The following is a 19,486-nucleotide window of genomic DNA, read 5'->3' on the forward strand; positions in this document are numbered from 1 at the left end:
AGAAAAGAGAGAGAAGGCCAGAGGGGAAGGGAAGGACGGAGGGAAGTGACTGTGGGAAATGGTGATTAGGACGTAAGAGGTTTCACTGCTGGGGTGTCCTCTCAGCCCCCTCCCCCACAGCTCTTCTCATCCCCTCCGCTTGGTACCAAGCCCTGAGTGACCCCATCCTGCGCCCTCCTCCTCACTCCCAGCACAGAGCCTCCAATGCCCCTTACCCGTCTGTCCCCCACGCAGAGCCTCCAAGGGCCCCTATCTGCCTCCTTAGCGCGAAGGCTCCAGCCCCCCTTCTCTGCCCCCCCACTGTACAGAGCCCTCCCACTTCCCTGCCCCTCCCCTCCGGCACAGAGCCCCCGGTGCCCTTACCCAGGCTGCTCGCCGTCACCTCCCATTGGAAGGTTTTCCCTTCGTCTGCACAGAGGCAGCTGGTGTAGGCGCCGTCCTCGCCCGGCTGCACCTGGAACTGCGCAGACTCTGCCAGCGTCACCCGCACCTGTGGGACCCAACACGAGAGCCCTCTTAGGGCTGTGGGGGACGTTCTCACACATGCCAGCTCCAGCTGAGACGTGACCCCTCTGGGGCTCAGGCCCCCTCACCGCGATGTGCTGACCCCAGTGGTCACAGGGTCACAGCCAGTGACTGCCGGTGCCACTCGCCGGCCTGCACCGCTGCCCAGCCCCCCAGCCCCAGGTCACCGGCCCCAGCAGCCCCTGCAGCCCAGCCCCGGGTGGCGCTCACCTTGATGCACTGCCGCAGGTAGTTGAAGACAGTGGCCTTTAGGGCGAAGGCCTCTCCCCGGATCACGGAGTACGGCAAGGCCAGCTCCACAAAGAAGGGTTTGAAGGCCGTGAAGGTGGCCGTGGGTGAGAGCCCAAAGCCCAGCTCCGCCGTGCAGAACATCCCAGCTTTCCACTCCGTGATGGTGTCCGGCACCGAGACTGGGACGTCCTTGGAGCCCCCCTCGCTGGGCCGGGACGGACACAAAGCAATTTTAGACAAACATGCAACTCAGGTTTTCTCTGTCATCCCACCTCAACCTCTGGATAGCAGCTGTATGTTGGACAGTAGTATCGAATCCCAGGGAATGTCCCTTGTGGACAATGGTGTCTCCACATTAAAAGAATTTATGCACAGGCGTCCTCCAGATTCATGTCCCCGTCCCAGAGAATTGTGACCTGGATGTGGTGGAGCGGCATGAGTGTTTCCATGATCCTGAGAGCGATGCTGTCAGGAGTCTCATCCTTCTGGCAGAGTCACCCAAGGCAGCAAGGTTGAAGGTGAGGTTCCAGACAAACATCAGTCTAATCCCCGTCCCCCCAAGTCCTTAACCGCAGAGCAGGCGGATGAGGGAGAATAACTGAACCCTGGGAGGAGGGCTGGGGATCACTTATTGGACCAACTGAGCTGCTGGGACTCATAGGGAACTCCCCGCTAGCGGGGGATAGAGGTTGCAACCAAGCCGAAGAGAAAGCAGGGAGGTCGGAAGCAGCCCAGATGTAACTGAGAGAAGACTGGTTAGGTATGCTAGGAAGAGACAAGTGAGGCAGTCCGTGCCTCTTTCCCTTGGGCGCTGGGCCAGGACCTGGAGAAAAGGGAGGGCCCAGTCCCCCGACTTTCCCCTCTGCCTATTCATTTGGGGAACAATATATTGCTTGGCACCATCAGAGAAGCCCATCCCAGGACTTTCAGGGTAGGAAAAACTGTTGAGCCATGACCTGTCCACTAGGCCTGCTGGCCTCCGAGTGAAAGCCACTACCAATGTCTATTGACATTAAATAATTACTGTCTGGCCTGCCCTGTTGTCTGATCTCCCATCGTTTTCTCCAAACGTGCTTAAAAATAAACATCGATATTCTCTGTCAAAATGATAATTATAAAAAATTAAAATTGAATTCTGCCAAGCCTGGACACGGGACTCAATTCGGCCCTTGATAAGGCCCCTTCGGGCTACTACGGGAGCACACAGGGGGCTTAAAGCAGCCGTAAGCCAGCATGAAGCGTGCTTACTGGCTGGCACAAAGGTCTCTCTCCTCTCAGCTGGGGGCTGAATCTACCTTCAGCTGCTCTAGGAATGTGGAGGCCAGAAAGATGATGCAGTGCCATCGCTGTTCCCCTTCCTGAGGCCTGCCAAATTCAGTCCCACGGCTCCTTCTCTGTCCCTGTTGTCTGGAGCCTTTATCTGGGGTTAGCTCAGGATATTTGGATGCATCAGAGAAGCAACAAGGGAAGTCTTTAGAGCAGAGGTCCCAAAACTGTGGGGTCCACCCCCCTAAGGGGGCATGGAGAAATGTTCAGGGGTGGGGCACGGCTGGCTCAGGCCAGCCCTCATGCAGGGGAGGGAGCGCCACCAGCCCTGCCCTACACCCAGCTCTGTTCCAGCCCCACCCCCAGCCATGGCCCCATCCCCAGCCTGGGCACGGCTCTGCACCTGGCTGGGGGCCTCGCTGCCAGCCCCCAGTGCGGCAGGGCTGCGGCTCCACTCCTGACCCCAGCCCCGCCGTCACCCTTGGCCCCTGGCCATGGCTCCGTTCCCAGCCCGGGACAAAGAGTGGATGCAGGGGTGAGGCCAGGGGCAGAGTCGCACCCGGCTGCAGGCCTGGCATCCAGTCCCCACTGCAGCCTGGCTGCGGCTCTGCTCCTGCCCCCACCCCGAACCTCAACCCCTGGCCACAACTCTGTCCCCGGCCCTGCTCCTGTCCCCAGCCCCACCCTCAGCTGCAGCCTCAGCTCCCTTATCCCTGTTTGCTGCCCCCACCCCTTGGAGCCATGGCCCCACTTCTGACCCCAGCTCCTGACCAGGGGCAGGGGCAGGGGCAAGGGAAAGAGGGGGGACAACCTTCAAAAGTTTGGGGACCACTGCTTTAGAGGGCCAGGCATAGAGGCTGCTCCATAGGGAAGATCTGCAGTAGCTCCTCACTCACCCCACAGGGACCAGGTCCCATAGCCACGTCTCTGGGAAGTAGGCACGTGGCGCTGGCGCCTCCTCGGTGCTGGGCTCTGGCTCCGGCAGGGCGTTGCCTAATCCACCACGCTCCATGAGTACGTTCATCCTCAAAATCTCGGGTCTATTGGAAGAGTCTAGAAAAGTGTGAACGGGAGTAGCCAGGCTCGTCACCCGCACACGGGCAGCTTCAGGCACAGAGGCCTTTCCCCCACACCAACCCTCCCACCTGCAACAACGCCCCTCCCCTCCGCAAAAACACCACTAGGCACACTACCCCCGTCCACATTCACCCACGCCAACACCCCTCCTCCACACAGCGTTAGACACAACGCCCTCCCCTCACACACCCCAACACCCCTCCTCCACACAGCGTTAGACACAACAGCCTCCCCTCACACACCCCAACACCCCTCCTCCACACAGCGTTAGACACAACGCCCTCCCCTCACACACCCCAACACCCTTCCCCCCCAGCGTTAGACACAGCAACGCCCTCCCCTCACACGCCCCAACACCCCTCCTCCACACAGCGTTAGACACAACGCCCTCCCCTCACACACCCCAACACCCTTCCCCCCCAGCGTTAGACACAGCAACGCCCTCTTCTCCCCCACCAACACCCACTCCACAGCATTAGACATGGCAACACCCTCCCCTCACACACACCAACCCCCCTCCCCCACAGCGTTAGACACAGCAACACCCTCTTCTCCCCCACCAACACCCACTCCACAGCATTAGATATGGCAACGCCCTCCCCTCACACACACCAACCCCCCTCCCCCTACAGTGTTAGACACAGCAACGACCTCCTCTCACACACCCCAACAGCCCCCCCAGCATTAGACATGGCAACGCCCTCCTCACACACACCAACACCCTTCCCCAGCGTTAGACACAGCAACACCCTCTCCTCCCCACCAACATCCCCACAGCGTTAGACATGGTAACGCCCTCCTCACACACGCCAACCCCCCTTCCCCCAGTGTTAGACACAGCAACGCCCTCCCCTCACACACACCAACCCTCCTCCCCCAACAGTGTTAGACACAGCAACCCCCTCCTCACACACCCCAACCCTCCCCGCACCGTTAGACATGGCAACGCCCACCCCACCCCCACCCCACCAACAGCTCTCCCTGGCAGTATCTCTGACATTAGGTGGGTTTGATTATTGTGCAGTTTATAAAGTGTATGTCTGGTCCTGGATGTTGGTCAAAGCCGGCAACAGATCAAAATAAACAAACCAGTCATGAGCCCTTCCTGACCCCTGCAGTGATTAGCTGATGTCCTGAAGCAAGAGATTTGATAGCCTTGCACAGCTCCAGCTCTCCAAGTATATCTCTACACTGCTGTTAAATACCCATGGCTGGCTTGTGTCAGCTGGCTCAGGCTCGCAGGGCTCGGGCTCCAGGCAGGGCCAGCTCCAGGCACCAGCGTAGGAAGCAGGTGCTTGGGGCGGCCAATTCAAAGGGGTGGCACTCCATCTGATATTGGGGTGGCACATCCGGGTCTTCATCGGGAATTCAGCGGCGGGTCTCTCATTCCCTCTTTGAACTGCCGCTCAATTGCCGCCGAAGAGGAAGAGAGGGAGGACCCGCCGCTGAATTGCCACTGAAGAAGCAGCGCGATTGAGCTGCCGCTGAAGTGCTGCCGCTCGTCTTTTTTTTTTGCTGCTTGGGGTGGCAGAAAAGCTGGAGCTGCCCCTGGCTCCAGGGCTGTTTAACTGAGGTGTAGACAGTCAGGCACGGGCTGGAGCCCGGACTCTGAGACCCTGCGTGGGGAGAGGGTTCTGGAGCCCAGACTCCAGCCTGAGCCCGAATGTCTACACTGCAATTAAACAACCTCATAGTTCGAGCCCCGTGAGTCAGCTGACATAAGCCAGCCACAGGTGTTCACTAGCAGTGGAGACAGACCCTCTGTGGCCACAGTATCTGACTCCATAACTCCTGAAGCTTCAGTGAATCCTCCAGAATTTATTTCTATTTGTTCTAAATCTCCCAGCTGTCTGTTCATTCAAGCAAATATCCCCTGGGTCTCATATTGTGCGGCAGGATCCAAAGCAGGGACTGAGCTCTTTCCTCTAAATCCATCAGAATCTGAAACATCTCAGCAAAGTCCCCTCCTCTTCTTTTTTCCTAGACTAAACAACCTTCGTTCTGCCACGAAATCCCTCATTGGCATTGCCTTTATCTAGGCCTTCCCCAGCTCAGGAGCAACAACCAAAACTGAGTGCAAGGCTCCACATGAAGGTGGTCAGTGCTCTCGCTAACGCCATTGAGACACGTTCTCTGTAACCTACCACCAACACGGGCTGGCTTTTCTGAGTGCTGCTTCACTCTGGGCAGATGGTTTCATAGAGCTCTCTCCTAGCGACTCTGAGGGCTTTCCCCACCCTGACCAATCCCATTTCTGGCCTTCAGGGAATGGAGAATCCATAGGGAATTTCAGAAACAAAAAGGATGGGAACTCACCCCCTGGAATTCCTGGAAGGCCGACCTTCAAGTGGGCTTGACTGCTGTATCTGAAGATCGGAATATCAGGGCAGATGAAAGGTTTCTTGGTGTTGGCATTGGTGAGAATTTTCAAAGCCGCATCCTGGGACAAAGGAAAGAGGGGAAAACAATACAACCAGCAAAACACTGTACAAGAGGCAGCAGCAAGAGGCTGTTTTTCGCTGCTCATTTAAAGGGAAAATAACTATGAAGCAATAAAGCTGAAATACTAGCAGACCCAAGACTGTGGTACTATATCTGTAAGTTTGCTTGGATGAGAGGAGGCAAGTCTCCTAAACTCCAGATGCTCACATAACAGCAACTCATCACACAAACAACCCTCCCAGCCCCACGGCTCAACCTGGACAATGCAATGAACAACCAGTCTAGCAATTCAATTCGACAAAATACCCCACTCACTGCCATGCCACTCTGCTGTCCACAAACCCACCCTCAGATGCTGGAGAAACAGATGGGCCTTGTAGCATTAGTTGACCTCCAAGGTCAGCATGTTCTGGTGACTCAGGTTTCTGGTGCATTAGAAGGAGCATTTCCAGCAGATTGAGGGGAGTGATTATTCCCCTTTTGGCACTGGTGAGGACACATCTGGAGTATTGCGTCCAGTTTTGGTCCCCCCACTACAGAAAGGATGTGGACAAATTGGAGAGAGTCCAGCGGATGGCAATGAAAATGATTAGGGGCCGGGGCACATGGCTTATGAGGAGACGCTGAGGGTACTGGGTTTATTTAATCTGCAGAAGAGAAGAGTGAGGGGGGATTTGATAACAGGCTTCAGCTACCTGAAGCGAGGTTCCAAAGAAGATGGAGCTCGGATGTTCCCACTGGTGGCAGATGACAGAACAAGGAGCAATGGTCTCAAGTTGCAGTGGGGGAGGTCTAGGTTGGATATTAGGAAAAAAAATTCACTAGGAGGGTGGTGAAGCACTGGAATGGGGTTACCTAGGGAGGTGGTGGAATTTCCATCCTTAGAGGTTTTTAAAGCCCAGCTTGACAAAGCCCTGACTGGTATGATTCCATGATTCTATGACTCCCCAACTAGACTGAGGGTCTCCTGTAGAGAACACCCCGCAGCCAGTTTCCCCCTCCTTTTTTAACAACTCCAGCAGCTCTGCTGATCACCACTGTGGCACTCTCCCTGTGTCCCTGCAGCCCAGGGAGGGAGGAAGCAGGAGAGTGTTTGGCTGCTGGCTGAGCTCCTCTCCCGCCACTTGGGGCTGCTGCACCTTCTTTGCTTCTGGAGTCACATGTGTTGCCTCTGCCGCCACTCTTTGACTCACCTGGGCGGATGGTTTGCAAAGCAGGCAGCAGCGCTGGGACTCCAGCAGCAGAGAAGGCGCAGCAGCCCTATGTGGTGGGGGAAGAGCTCAGTCAGCAGCCAGCCACCTGGCTGTTTCCTTCCTCCCCTTGGCTGTAGGGACACAGGGAGAGTGCCACTGCCAGGCGCAGTGCTGCCTCCTTGCTACTGAGCGTCCCCACCAGAGGCGTAGGGTGACCAGGTGTCCAATTTTTGACTGGAACATCCGGTTGAAAAGGGATTTTGGTGGGTCCGGGGCCATTGAGTGTCCAGTTGGTGACGCTGCGCAGCAGGGTTGGCAGGCTCCCTGCTAGCCTCCATGCTGCGCGGCTCCTGGGAAGCAGCTGGTATGTCCACCTCGGACTCCTACACGTAGGGGCAGCCAGGGGGCTCCGCCTGCTGCCTCCACCCCAAATGCTGCCCCTGCAGCTCCCATTGGCTGGGAACCGTGGCCAATGGGAGCTGCGGGGGGCAGCACCTACAGACGGGACAGCGTGCAGAGCCACCTGGCTGAGCCTCCACATAGGAGCCGGATAGGGGACATGCCACTGCTTCCAGGAGCTGCTTGAGGTGTGTGCTGCCCGGAGACTGCACCCCTGACCCTCTCCCAGGCCACAATCCCCTGCCCCAGCCCTGATCCCCCTCCCGTCCTCCAAACCCCTCAATACCAGCCCTGATCCCCCTCTTGCACTCCAAACCCCTCATCCCCAGCCCCACCCCAGAGCCTGCACCCCTGATCCCCCTCCTGTCCTCTGAACCCCTCAGTCCCAGCCCAGAGGTCCCTCCCCCACCCTGAACCCCTAATTTCTGGCCCCACCCCAGAACCTGCACTCCCAGCCCAGAGCCTGTACCTCCTACCACCCCCTCACCCCTGCCTCAGCCCAGAGCCCCCTCCCATATTCTGAACTCCTCGGCTCTACCCTCCAGTCTGGAGCCCTCTTCTGCATCCCAACCCCCTCATCCCTGGCCCCACCCCAGAGTCTGCACCCCAAGCCAGAGTCCTCACCCCCTCTCGCATCCCAACCCCCTGCCTCAGCCTGGAGCCCCCTCCCGTACTCTGAACTCCTTCTGGCCCCACTCCAGAGCCCACACCCCCAGCTGGAGTCCTCACCCACTACTGCCACCCAGCCCCCCGAACCAGCCCAGTGAAAATGAGCAAGTGAGTGTGGGTGAGGAGAGCGAGCGGGGGGTATGGAGTGAGCGGGGGCGGGGCCTCAGACAAGGGGTGGGGCAAGGGTGTTCGGTTTTGTGTGAGTAGAAAGTTGGCAACCCTACAGAGGCATCCTGAGAAATCGGGGGTGGAGGGATATGACCTTGCATGCCCCCCGCATGTGTCACCTCTGCTGGGGAGGCATATGCCCCCTGAGCTACATTAAAAGGTGCTCACTTCAACTGCAAGTTTCCTTGGTTTTGCTTCTCAGATATTTTAGAACACAGATTTTAACTTTTTAGGGGCAAGAGTAACATCTTTGCTATATGATACAGAACTAAGTAACACTCGGGAATAACACACAAGAATAACCTCAAAGCTTATTCCAACAAATGCAGAGAGTGATTCAGCAGGTCTGAATGAATTGCCTGTGGCTTCCTCACTCCACGCGCTGCATGGACACACTGAGACTAGAGTGCCACTGTGTCCCCACTACAGGCATCCCGAGGAGTCTGGGGGGCATGTGACCCCCCCAGAATCTTTCATTTGTGCCCCCCCACTAGCCACAGCTCCAGAGTTCTGCACCAGCCCAAGACTCTAATGGTGCTTTGCCTGTGGAGCACAATGCAGTAACCCAAGACTTGAGGTGACAAAGGCCTGGATAATGGTAGCAAGGTCCACGCCAGACTGAAAAGGTTGCAACCGTTTGATCAGACTTATGTGGAGAAATGCTGCCCTGGCTACAGCTGCTGTCTGATCAACTCAAAGCAGCTATAGTCATTGTGAGCTGCACATTGCAAACTTGTGGGCGACAATCTCTGCCATCTCTTCTGGTTGTTTTCCCCAACCTAATCGCAGCCTCACCTGAACAGCCAGACAGCTCTGCTATGCCCCAGTCTCAACTGGACCCTGGGTAAAGCACTCGACTAAACCTTTGTGGCTTTGTGTTGAAATAAAATTATTCCATAATAAGGGGCAAGTTTGTCACGTACACATAGGAAAAAGGAGCAGGGAAAAATGCAGCGTCAGCTATGGATAGTCTTAACTCTGGAAGATCCTTCGAGAGGAAATGTAGCCAAACTCCAAGCTCGCCGACAATGGAACTTTCTGTGCCTGCATCCTATAGATAACTAACTACTTGGTTTGCAAACTAACACAAGGGGTCACAAGAGGGGCAGATTCATGTAGCTTGCTAATTATGTATGGTAATGATAGCAAATGTTGGCCAATCATAGAGCTATAGATTATCATAGTCAACTGTATATAATACTTTGGTGTAAGTGTGTTCTTTGTTCTTGCTGACATATGAGCTCAAACCCAATTGAAATAAACGGATCGCCCCTCCTGGGGCTCCTTGCTTGACTAGCTGTGTCCGTCTCTCCTTATTCCTCAGCTGGTGTAAGTGTGTTCTTTGTTCTTGCTGACATATGAGCTCAAACCCAATTGAAATAAACGGATCGCCCCTCCTGGGGCTCCTTGCTTGACTAGCTGTGTCCGTCTCTCCTTATTCCTCAGCTGGAATGGACAGAAATTTCTACAACAGTGTGATGGACACAAAGAGCTGCACGTCGGCAGCAGACCGAAGGCATTGCAAGCTACGCCTCCTCACTCACGCTCCTGGCACTGCACAGACCCACTGGATAAAAGCAGGAGACAAGGCAGGACCTTGGAACACGCACTCAAGCACTCAGGAGCGAAGAGCGAGATCCCAGCACCAACCTCTGGGATCTCTGTTGAAGGGACAAGGCTGCTTGAGGGCAAGTTTCTCAGCTCTCTCTAGGGTCCACAGGTGAGTCAACAGCCCCTCATGATCAGCGGTATCTCAGGCAAGCCAGCACTACCATGTCCCTCCCACCATGGGCCTCAGCATAATCGGCGTCATTTCATTGACTCCAATGGTGCTGTGTCAATTTACACCAGCTGGGGATCCGGCCCTTTTGACTTCAATGATGTTAGGACCATTTACACCAGCTGGGGATCTGGCCCCATTACCTATGTATATTTCTCTCCCTGATTTTGAGGCTCCAGGTCAGCAACTGTGGCCTCATCACACTCTGGCTCCACATTTACTTTACCTTAAATAAACGGTAGGAGTCACTGTCAGAAAACTGGACAGACTGGGGCCTTCTGTGACGCCACTGCCCGGGATCCACGTAGTCAGGGTATTCAGAGAAATATGGACAATCGCCTGACTCGGGCTCTCGAGCCGCAGCGGGATAGTCTCCTTGGGGAAAACGGGGGAGCAAGTTATAGACCTAAAAATAAACAGACAACATGAGGTGTGGAAGCTAAGTCAGAGCCCAATTCAAGCCCCTTCTCTGACAGATGCATCACCCCACAAACCTCCCCAATCGCCCTGGCCAATCTCCAGCACAGATGCCTCCCTCCACCCAACCCCATCTCCCGCATGGGCGTCTGTCGCTGCAGCTCCCCCACATCCATTCCTTTCTAGCACCCTGGAAGGGACAACTCCCACAATGCACCTGGCCAGTTGTCCCCTGCTGTACATGGGGGGCAGGGAATTCTCCTGCCCCTGCCCCTGCCCCTGGGGACCAGTCTGCTCTGGAGAGCGAGCTCCGGTTACCCCGGCCATTATCTCAGCTCCGAGCTCCATGTTCCCAGCTGGAGCCAGGGGGAAGGGGTGCCAGGAGGAGGGCACTGCAAGGGCTTATGGGAGAACAGGGAAGGCAAGCGGGGACCCCCCAGAGTTAGGGGGTGACAAGTGCCATGGGAGCAGCCCTCAGACTGGGAGAGGTGGCCTCGAGGGGTGTCCCCCAGTGGCCGTGCATCGCCCTCCCTGTGAGGGGGGAGGACTCGTCGGGAGGGGTCGGGTGAGCAGCCGAGCTGCTCTGGACTCACCGTGTCGACGCTGAGCTCGGCCTTGGGCTTCATGAGCAGCACGCTCTGATCTACGGCGCGGACGGCACACAGGGACCCGGGGGCAGCCTGCACCCGCAGCTGGAGCTCTGAGCCCGGCAGGGCCCGGTCCTGCGAGAAGGCCAGCTTCACCTGGCGAAGCACAGCGCGTCACAGGGGAGGGGATAGACCCCGGGGCAGGGGGAGACAGGCCCGGGTGGGGGGTCAGGGGGGCAGGCACCGAGTGTCACTCCGGCCCCACTGGCTGAAGGGCTGGGGCTTTGGGGGTTGCTGCTGGGGGTGGGGGGTTGAGGCAGCCCAGGCTTATTCAGCGCCCCCGTGGGACGGCTCAGGGAGCTGCAGTTATTCATAGACACCCCAGAGCGATTGAGGTGGATGGGGGTGCAACGACCCTGGCGCTGCTGTGAGGCCAGGAAGGGAGGGGCTGGGGGCACCCAGCGATGCCCCTGCTCATGGCTCCTGTTATGGGGCAGGGAGCGATACCCCCACCCAGAGGCTCCTCCGCCCCGAGCCCCAGGCTCACCTTGTTCGGGAGGCACTTGGCCAGTTGCAGCGGGGCGCGGTCAGCAGCCATCTCGCCATCGGGCAGCACCGTGAAACCCAGCACCTTGGCAGCGGGTGCCAGGTCAGCGCCAACGGGCAGCTCCACCGAGAAGGAGCCCTTCAGCCCTAGGGACGGTGGGAAACACCCAGGGGAAGTCAGGCCCAACCAGCAGAGCCCCCTCCCCCAGCCCGGCCCCTGCTCAGGGGGCTCAATCCCCAGTCGCCCTTGAGCGCCCCCTATCATCTGCACAGACCCCTCCCCCGCCACTTACCAGCCCCCTCCCTGAGGTCCAGCCCCTTGTGGAGGATCCTGGCGATGGCTCCCTTGGCCACGACCTGCGGAGGAGGAGACGGGAGTCACTGAGCAGACGCTATATGGAGGGCTGATAAACGTCCCGACGTGGGGATGGCCACGCAGGCCGGAGTCGGGGCAGGGTGCGGCCTCTCCTCCCCATGGACTGAGCCAGCAGAGGTGGGGATGCAAGGAAGAACATTCAGGCAGGTATCCCAATCCCCAGCCCCCCCAGGCCAGACAGCCCCTGCTCTGGGGCCAGATTGGAACCAGAGCCCTAGTGGGGAAAGTGGAAAAGCCCCGTCCTGATCTAGCCCCGCCCTTTTCATTGAAAGGAACTGTCCTACTGCCCACTGGTCTGTCGTGGGGTCACAGCGCTGATTCCGTACCTCATGCTCATACGCACACACACACACACAGACAGACAGACACACACACACACACTTCAGTCTCCCAGGACGGGCTCACCAGGAAGATGAAATCCAGGCTCCTGGACCCATTCCCCAGGGCCTCCCTAGCAATGATGTAATCCACCTGGAGCTGCTGGGCCTGGTCGCAGGGCAGCACCCCTCCCAGCCAGCGGATTTTCAGGAAACTCTGGCTCTTGGAGTAAAAGGGCTCCAGGTTACGATGGGCATCCGGATAACTGGGAGAGACTCTTCCAAACACAGAGCTGCCATCCACCTGCTTGAAGTGCCCCTGGGGGATAGAGAGAGCGATGGGGATCATCAGGGATACAGAGTGCCTAGCAGAGGACAGGAATGCCGCCAGGGCAAGGCAGGCTTTGCCAACTGATTTCTTCATTAAGACCCCTCACCCTGTGTCCATAAGAGTTGTAGTAGAGAGAGAGAATCTGGAGCACTGGGCCTGGTGTAAGACCTGAGGCCTGAACCACAGTCAACATAGCCAGGCCATGCTATGAGCAAAACTCAGACGCTTGCTTACAAGTCCACTGTCTGGTACATGGTAAAGATATGACTAGTGTTGCTAAAACACAGGCTTTCCTAAGAAGTACTAGGTGTTCATGTAAACACATTCCAGAAGGCTAGTACAGGTAAACCCTAACCTAGAGTTCTCACGTAACGACATAAACACAATCCTTGGAGATGGTACAGGAACACGCCGACCCAAAGTAAGATAAGAATGGAATGACAGAATAGTGAATGGGGATGTTTTGTTTGAACCAGCCCATACAAGGTGTAGGGTTGGTAACTAACCATATCAGGAGTGTCATATGTAACTTGTTTGCATCAATGTATAAAAGGGGAAGTCATAAGAAGGGCACCTTTGTCCAGCTGAGGAAGCAGCAGACAGTCCCGCTGCTGACTGAGCTGGTCCACTGTCATGAGCATACATATGTTAGTGTACCTGCAACCACAGAACCAGGGCGCTAGGACCGTGCTTCGTGGACCATAAACCTAGCCAAGTGCCTTCATCAGTGAACTGTGCCTGTGATCTTTCTTTATGAGTAACATTGAGGTCTGCTGAATTAGCAAGCTGCACTCTCTGCTAGTGCTGATAACACTGGAGCTCCAAGAACAGAAGCACTGAGCAGCTGTAACAGGTTAGCAGCCTAGACAGCGTAACCGCAGCAGAAACAACATTTCTTAGCACTTAACAAAAGTGACATGGAAAACCCCAGTGGTTCGAATGGGGCAGCCTGACAGAGGCAATGCAGCAACCGCTGAGCTGCTGGGCCCAGTTCTGGGTGTCCTCATACGTCAAGTGCAGGTGTCCAGTCCAGCCGAAAGGAGATGATCAGAGGCTGGAGTGCAGGATCCCCACAGATGTTGGGATGCCCGTTACTTACCCTCAGAGTGACCCTCCCAGTCCAGCCGGAGGTGTCCAGCTCGAAGGAGGCTCTGCCAGACTCGTCCGTCAGGAAGGTCTGGTCCTGCTTCACATCTCCATAGCTAACAAAGAGCTGCAGCTTCTCATTCTTCAGTGCAGAGCCACCTGCCGCCTTCAGGAGCATCTGAGCCGGGAGAGAAAGTAGGAGACGCACAACTCAGGGGAGCAGACTCCTGGGAGAGTGTTGCCCACCAGCGGCTAAAGAGCTGGCTGGGGGCAGAAAGGGACAGTGTGATCCAGCCCTGAGATGCTCTGGGAAAGCCCAGGGCTGGGATGGGTGTTGGGGTGAGGACTGAGGGGCATTAGCAGATCTGGGAAGAAGTTTTGACAGGACTGGAATAGCTGAGGGTGCTGGGGTGAGCACTGAGGGGTAACAGGTTGTCTGAACCCTTGAGCCCTCCCTTGGGATGTTGGACTCTACAGTCCAGCCACCCCCAGGCCCTGAATTAACCAGGGCCTCAGATCTCCCAGCCCCCTTGCTTTGCTTACACACATTCCCTCTGAGTCCCAGCTGGATGGTGGCCAGGTTGGGCTTTAAGATTAACCCCTGAGGGACAATGCGGTAGGCAAGTAAGGAACCCGGGTGTAACAAAGGAATTTCTAAACCACAGTCACAGACGGCTCAAGAGTTACAGATCTTTGCCAAAGAACAAATGTGCTGTTGAGCACCCTTCTCTAGTCTGACCTCACTCTGACTCTGACTCTGGGGCTTGTCAACAGCTCAGGCTGGGCAGAATCCCTCCCGGCTTGTCTGTCTCCAGCCAGGCCTTCTGGCACGTGGTGATGGTCGGCACGGCTTGCACAGAGCAGTGACCCCTCTTAAGTAGAGCCTCTCTGGACCCTCCTGCTATGTGCTCAGCTGGAAAACTCCTTCTCCCTCCCCCAGACATGCTCACCCCACCTGCAGGCCCTTTGGTAGAAAAAACATTGTTCTGTGGGGGTGGGCCAGTAGTTGAGAAACAATCAAAACTGATGGCGCTAGATTGCCATCTTGAGATCTTCTCTAGGATCGTCCTTCAGCTAAGTGTCGCATACCTTTTCTAGGCTGGGCACCTGTCAAGAATGCAATTCGATAATCTACCTTGCGCAAATTTACGTGTGTGCACAGCACAAAATACAAAGGGACGGTACCTACCTGTTAGTAACCGGAGTTCTTTGAGATGTGGTGCCTATATGTGCTCCACTTCTGGTGCATATGTGCCCCATGTGATGCAGATCTGAATGATTTAGCCACCAGTGGCCATTGGTTGTGCCTGCGCCCTGCATACCTCCCTTGGGCACCCCCTTACCCAGGGCATAAAGGGGGAGGAGCTGCCAAACAACCCTTTGGCTCCATCCCAACTGTCAAGACCATAACAATAGACTTGTCAGTAAAGGGGAAATGGAGGTGGATTGTGCAGAACATTTAAACAACACATCTTAAAAACGGTACGTAACTTCCTTTTCTCCACCAAGTGCTTGTCTATATTCGCTCCATTTCTGGTGACTCACAATGTATCATAAAGCTGGAGAGGACTGAGTCTACTGAAACATTCTATCATACAGCTTTGTCGAACCAAGCATCAGAAGATGCTTCACAATTGAGTAGTGTCTGGTAAAAGTATGTACACTACACCATGTAGCAGCTACACACATCGGTTAAAGAAACACCCTACAAGGAAGCAGTGGAAGCTACCTGAGCCCTTATAGAATGTAATTTAACCTGCCCAGATTGTTCTAAATTCTCTCTCATAAACTATTGTAATGCAACTGGACACCCACTTGGAAACCCTCTGCATTGAAATTCCTTCACCCCAGGGACTTTTCAGTTTGGAAGAGACACCTCGTGGGTTTTTTTTATTTCTGCTCATACAGAAGCTGTTCCATACCCCTAATCATTTTAGTTGCCCTTCCTGTACCTTTTTCAATTCCAATATATCTTTTTTGAGATGGGGCAACCAGACCCGTACACAGTATTCAAGATGGGGATGTTCTATGGATTTACATAGAGGCATTTGGATAATTTCTGTCTTGTTATCTATCCTATCCCTTCAAGCTCTGTCTTCCAGATAGAAAGACAGGGCTTGAAGGACATCTAATGTGTAAAAGCCACTTCACCCCTCAAGGAATGGGGCTTAGGAAAGAATACAGGTAAAGGTATGAAATGGTTTAAATGATAGTCTGAAACCACTTCTGAGAGAAATTTAGGATGTGGTTTAAATGCCACATTATCTTTATGAAAGACAGGCTATGATGACCTTGTAATCTGTCAACCCTTTGAGCTGATGTAAATGTTATGAGGAATGAAGTCTTCATAGACCAGCGTAGACCAGCTCAAACAGATGGTCCATCAGTCAGATAAGCACCATATTAAGGTCCCATAATGGAGGAGGCTGTTGCTCTGGGAGAAAGACTCTGTTTACTTTAGGGTGAGAGAAAACTGTATAATGTTGGGCTGGTGGATGATGCGGCAAGTTCACCGCCAGATGAACCTGTACTGAGCTTACAGATGGTCCAGATGTTTTCAAGGACAGCAAATATTGAAATATATCAGGAATCGATGGCCCTGTTGGGAGCAGATTGTGTTGAGATGACCATGCAGAGAGGTGTGTCCATATCGCAGCCTAGGTACACCCTACTGGACTATTTCTGCTCTGAACTAGGATGTTTTGTTCATCTGCAAAACAAGTTTTTTCTAAGTCCAGTAACCAGGCAGTTTCCATGTCGTCAGATGCAGTGATATCAGGTCTGGGTGAAGAACAGATCTGTTACCGGCCAAACGGCCCGAGGAGGCAGCAGTGGAGTTCGTTGCCCGGTGTGCGTCGCACTAATTAACACACCAGGGTGGAGAAGCAAACCAAGTTTATTTGAGATCTCAAAGCAGGCACTAGGAGAAATAGTATCTCAAATCCAGCGCAACAAAAACAAGCAAGTTCCCCTTTTTATATGTCAAGCTGTCTGTATAAGCCTTTTGTTTCATTCCCCCTCTACCCCTCCCTTTTCAACAACAGCTACATTAGGCATTACATTATAGCGTGTTAGAAAAGTTCTCATCCACATGTTTATCTGTTGGCCTTGTCAGCTCAGGCACATGAAGACTTCTCCCCCTTTCCTCCCCCCCTTATCACTACTTTTGCTAGTTTAAGCAGGACCGCAGCTGTCTGCTAGAAAAGCTGACTCTCACATATTCTGCTTTTAGGCTGTTAGCATTTTAGGCTGGTTAAAGTTTACAGCATGGAAGAACTTTGGTTCACTCAGGCCCAAAGTCACAACTTTGGTTTACTTAGGCCTTGGGACACCAACAGCTGACTAAGTCCGGACACAGAGGTAGTACAACTGGAGAGGACAGTGACAGAGATTTGAGTTCTGGATGCCAGTATTGTCTGGCCAAGCTGGGGCTGCCAGTATGACCAAGGCTTTCTCCTGTCTGATTTTCTGTAAGACACGTGTATCAAAGGAACGAGAGTATAAGCATAATGTAGTCCCTGAGTCCAGAGCACTAGAAAAGCATCTGCTTGAGAAGCCAGACTCTGCCCCCCTGTGAAACACAAGGTGTTGCATTTTCTGTCATGCTTAGTCGCAAACAGATCTGTGTGAAGAGCTCCCCATCAATGTAAAATGGATCTCATAACTGAGTCTTTTATGGACCATTCATGATTCTACAACCGGTGTCTGCTCAGAGGATCCAACAGCATGTTCTGTAGACCTGGCAGATAAATTTCAGAAATCCTAACGTTGTGACATACATACCAGTTCCACAGAAGGATGGCCTCTCTACATACGGGATGGACCTGCTCCTTCCTTCTTTGTTTACATAGAACATCACAGTGGTATGGTCCATCATTATCTGGATGTTCTGGCCATTGATATGGGGTGGAAAAACCATGCAAGCAAGTCAGATGGCCCCGAGTTCCAGAATGTTCAACTGTTAGGGTCTCGAGATGAGCTGCTCATCCCAGTGCACAAGCCTGGGTCAGGATGGACTTTGTGAGCAATAAGGTGAGTGAGGCGCACCCTTGCAAACTTGCTCCGGGTCATTCCACCAGTTGAAGGAGTTCAGGACGTATTGTGGAATCTGCACTTTCACACCTTTGCTGTGTACACTGCAGACAACCTAATTGGTGAGTCTGGTGGATGGAGTCACCAATGTGCATGAAGCCATATGACTAGGGCCCTACCAAATTCATGGTCCATTTAGGTCAATTTCACGGTCACAGGATTTTAAAATTGTATATTTCATTATTTCAGCTATTTAAATCTGAAATTTCACGGTGTTGTAATTGTAGGGGTCCTAACCCCAAAAGAGGTTGGGGGGGGTCACAAGGTTATTGTAGGGTAGGTTGTGGTACTTCTACCCTTACTTCTGTGCTGCTGCTGGTGGTGGCGCTGCTTTCAGAGCTGGGCAGCTGAAGAGCAGTGGCTGCTGGCTGGGAGCCCAGTTCTGAAGGCAGAGCCATCGCCATTAGCAGCACATAAATAAAGAGGGTATGGTATGGCAATGCCACCCTTACTTCTGCACGGCGGCTGGTGGAGCGCTGTCTTCAGAGCTGGGCGCCCAGCCAGTGACTGATGTTCTCCGGCCACCCAGCTCTGAAGGCAGCGCAGAAGTAAGGAAAGCAATACCGTGACCCGCCCTAAAATAATCCTGTGACCCCCACCCCCACAACTCCATTTTGGGTCAAGACCCCTAATTTGAGAAATGCTGGTCTCCTCTGTGAAATCTGTATAGTGTAGAGTAAAAGCACACAAAAGACCAGATTTCATGGGGGAAGACCGGATTTCGCAGTCTGTGATGTGCTTTTCACGGCTGTTAATTTGGTAGGGCCCTACATATGACCCAGCAATTGGAGACTGTAGTGGGTTAGCTCTGGGTCCTCCCGCTCTGGGTCAGTAGGAGGTGTCACCCAGAGTCAGGGAATTAGCAGAGTAATAAGCAGTCTAAGGTCTGGCCCTCAGGCAGGGCAGGACAACGAGCAATCAGTGGGTTCTGGCCCTCAGGCAGGGCAGAGTAAACCAGCAGTCTGTGAGCTCTGGACCTTAGGCAGGGGCAGAGCTGCAACGAGTCTAGGAGCCCAGACCCTCGAGCAGGGCAGAGCATCAAGCAGTGTAGGGGCTCAGGCCTCAGGCTAGGCGGAGCACCAAAGAGTCTATGGGCTCAGGAGGGGGGTTCTCTGACCTCTGAGGCGGGGTGGAGCAGTAGACAGTCTATGGCCTGACATCTTGGCTCAGGAAGATGGCAGACAAACACAGGCCTCATGGCCTAAGATGGGGAGGCTGCCACCCCGAGGGGGGGAGGCAGAGGGTAGGGGGTCCCAGGCCCTCCCGACTCCACTGGGTCCCAGACCAGGGCCCTAACAGTGGCGGAGTGTTCCGCCACTGGGTCAGCGAGGAATCCAGCTACAATATGTTGACTGGGTGTCTGGCAGCAGTGCAGCCAGGCTGGGGTCGGCTGTCCCTGGGCCACTTCCAACCGTCCCCCCACGATGTACCCGAATCTGCGGGGATCCTCCATTTCCTCTGGGTACAAAGCTAGCGGCAGTCCCATTGGCTTCTCTGTGCCTCGGACGGCTGATGGCTCTGGCAGGTCTGGCCGTTCTTCAGCTCGGTGGGGCGACTCTTCAATCTCCAGCCTTGGGAGCAGACGGGAGATGTCTGCCTCCTCCAGTGGTGGCCCAACATAACTCCAGAACCCGCCCTTTATACTTCCTGTCCCACCCCTTAACTTCCAACGGGAGGGGAAATCTCGGCCTGACTGCATCCACCAGGGTCTACTGAGTGACTCCTCCCCCTCAGATTAAGTGGGAGGCCACTCCGTCTCACTACCGAGGCGTGTCCTCATTGTGGTTTGCGACTTGGTCTGCACTGGAGTGATCGGAGCCAATGTGTTGTTGAAGCTGGCTGTGGCAGGTAGGCCTTTGCTGCAGCAGAGTTTATTAAGGCTCTAATGAATCCCATTTTCAGAGTGGAAATTAGATGAGACGTGTCCTTGATTATCGTTAGTCCCAGAGTGGAGAACAGTGTCAAGATTTATCGAATGCTTTCT

General features: G+C 54.6%; 1 protein-coding gene across 2 annotated transcripts in view; it reads right to left on the reverse strand.

Annotated features, from left to right (window-relative positions):
• LOC120385141 (alpha-2-macroglobulin-like protein 1) overlaps positions 1-19,486 on the reverse strand; it is a 60,033-nt gene that overhangs the window by 13,056 nt on the left and 27,491 nt on the right. For both annotated transcript variants that reach the window (XM_039504246.1, XM_039504247.1), the window contains 10 exons: positions 13,424-13,588; positions 12,082-12,312; positions 11,594-11,657; positions 11,302-11,447; positions 10,761-10,910; positions 9,977-10,156; positions 5,416-5,539; positions 2,919-3,075; positions 736-961; positions 364-490 (listed from right to left, as the gene is read on the reverse strand). In XM_039504246.1, the coding sequence (XP_039360180.1) occupies positions 364-490; positions 736-961; positions 2,919-3,075; positions 5,416-5,539; positions 9,977-10,156; positions 10,761-10,910; positions 11,302-11,447; positions 11,594-11,657; positions 12,082-12,312; positions 13,424-13,588 (1,570 nt within the window). The remainder of the gene's footprint in view (positions 1-363; positions 491-735; positions 962-2,918; positions 3,076-5,415; positions 5,540-9,976; positions 10,157-10,760; positions 10,911-11,301; positions 11,448-11,593; positions 11,658-12,081; positions 12,313-13,423; positions 13,589-19,486) is intronic.

Source organism: Mauremys reevesii, linkage group 17 (genome assembly GCF_016161935.1).
Source record: "Mauremys reevesii isolate NIE-2019 linkage group 17, ASM1616193v1, whole genome shotgun sequence".
Lineage (NCBI taxonomy): Eukaryota > Metazoa > Chordata > Testudines > Geoemydidae > Mauremys > Mauremys reevesii.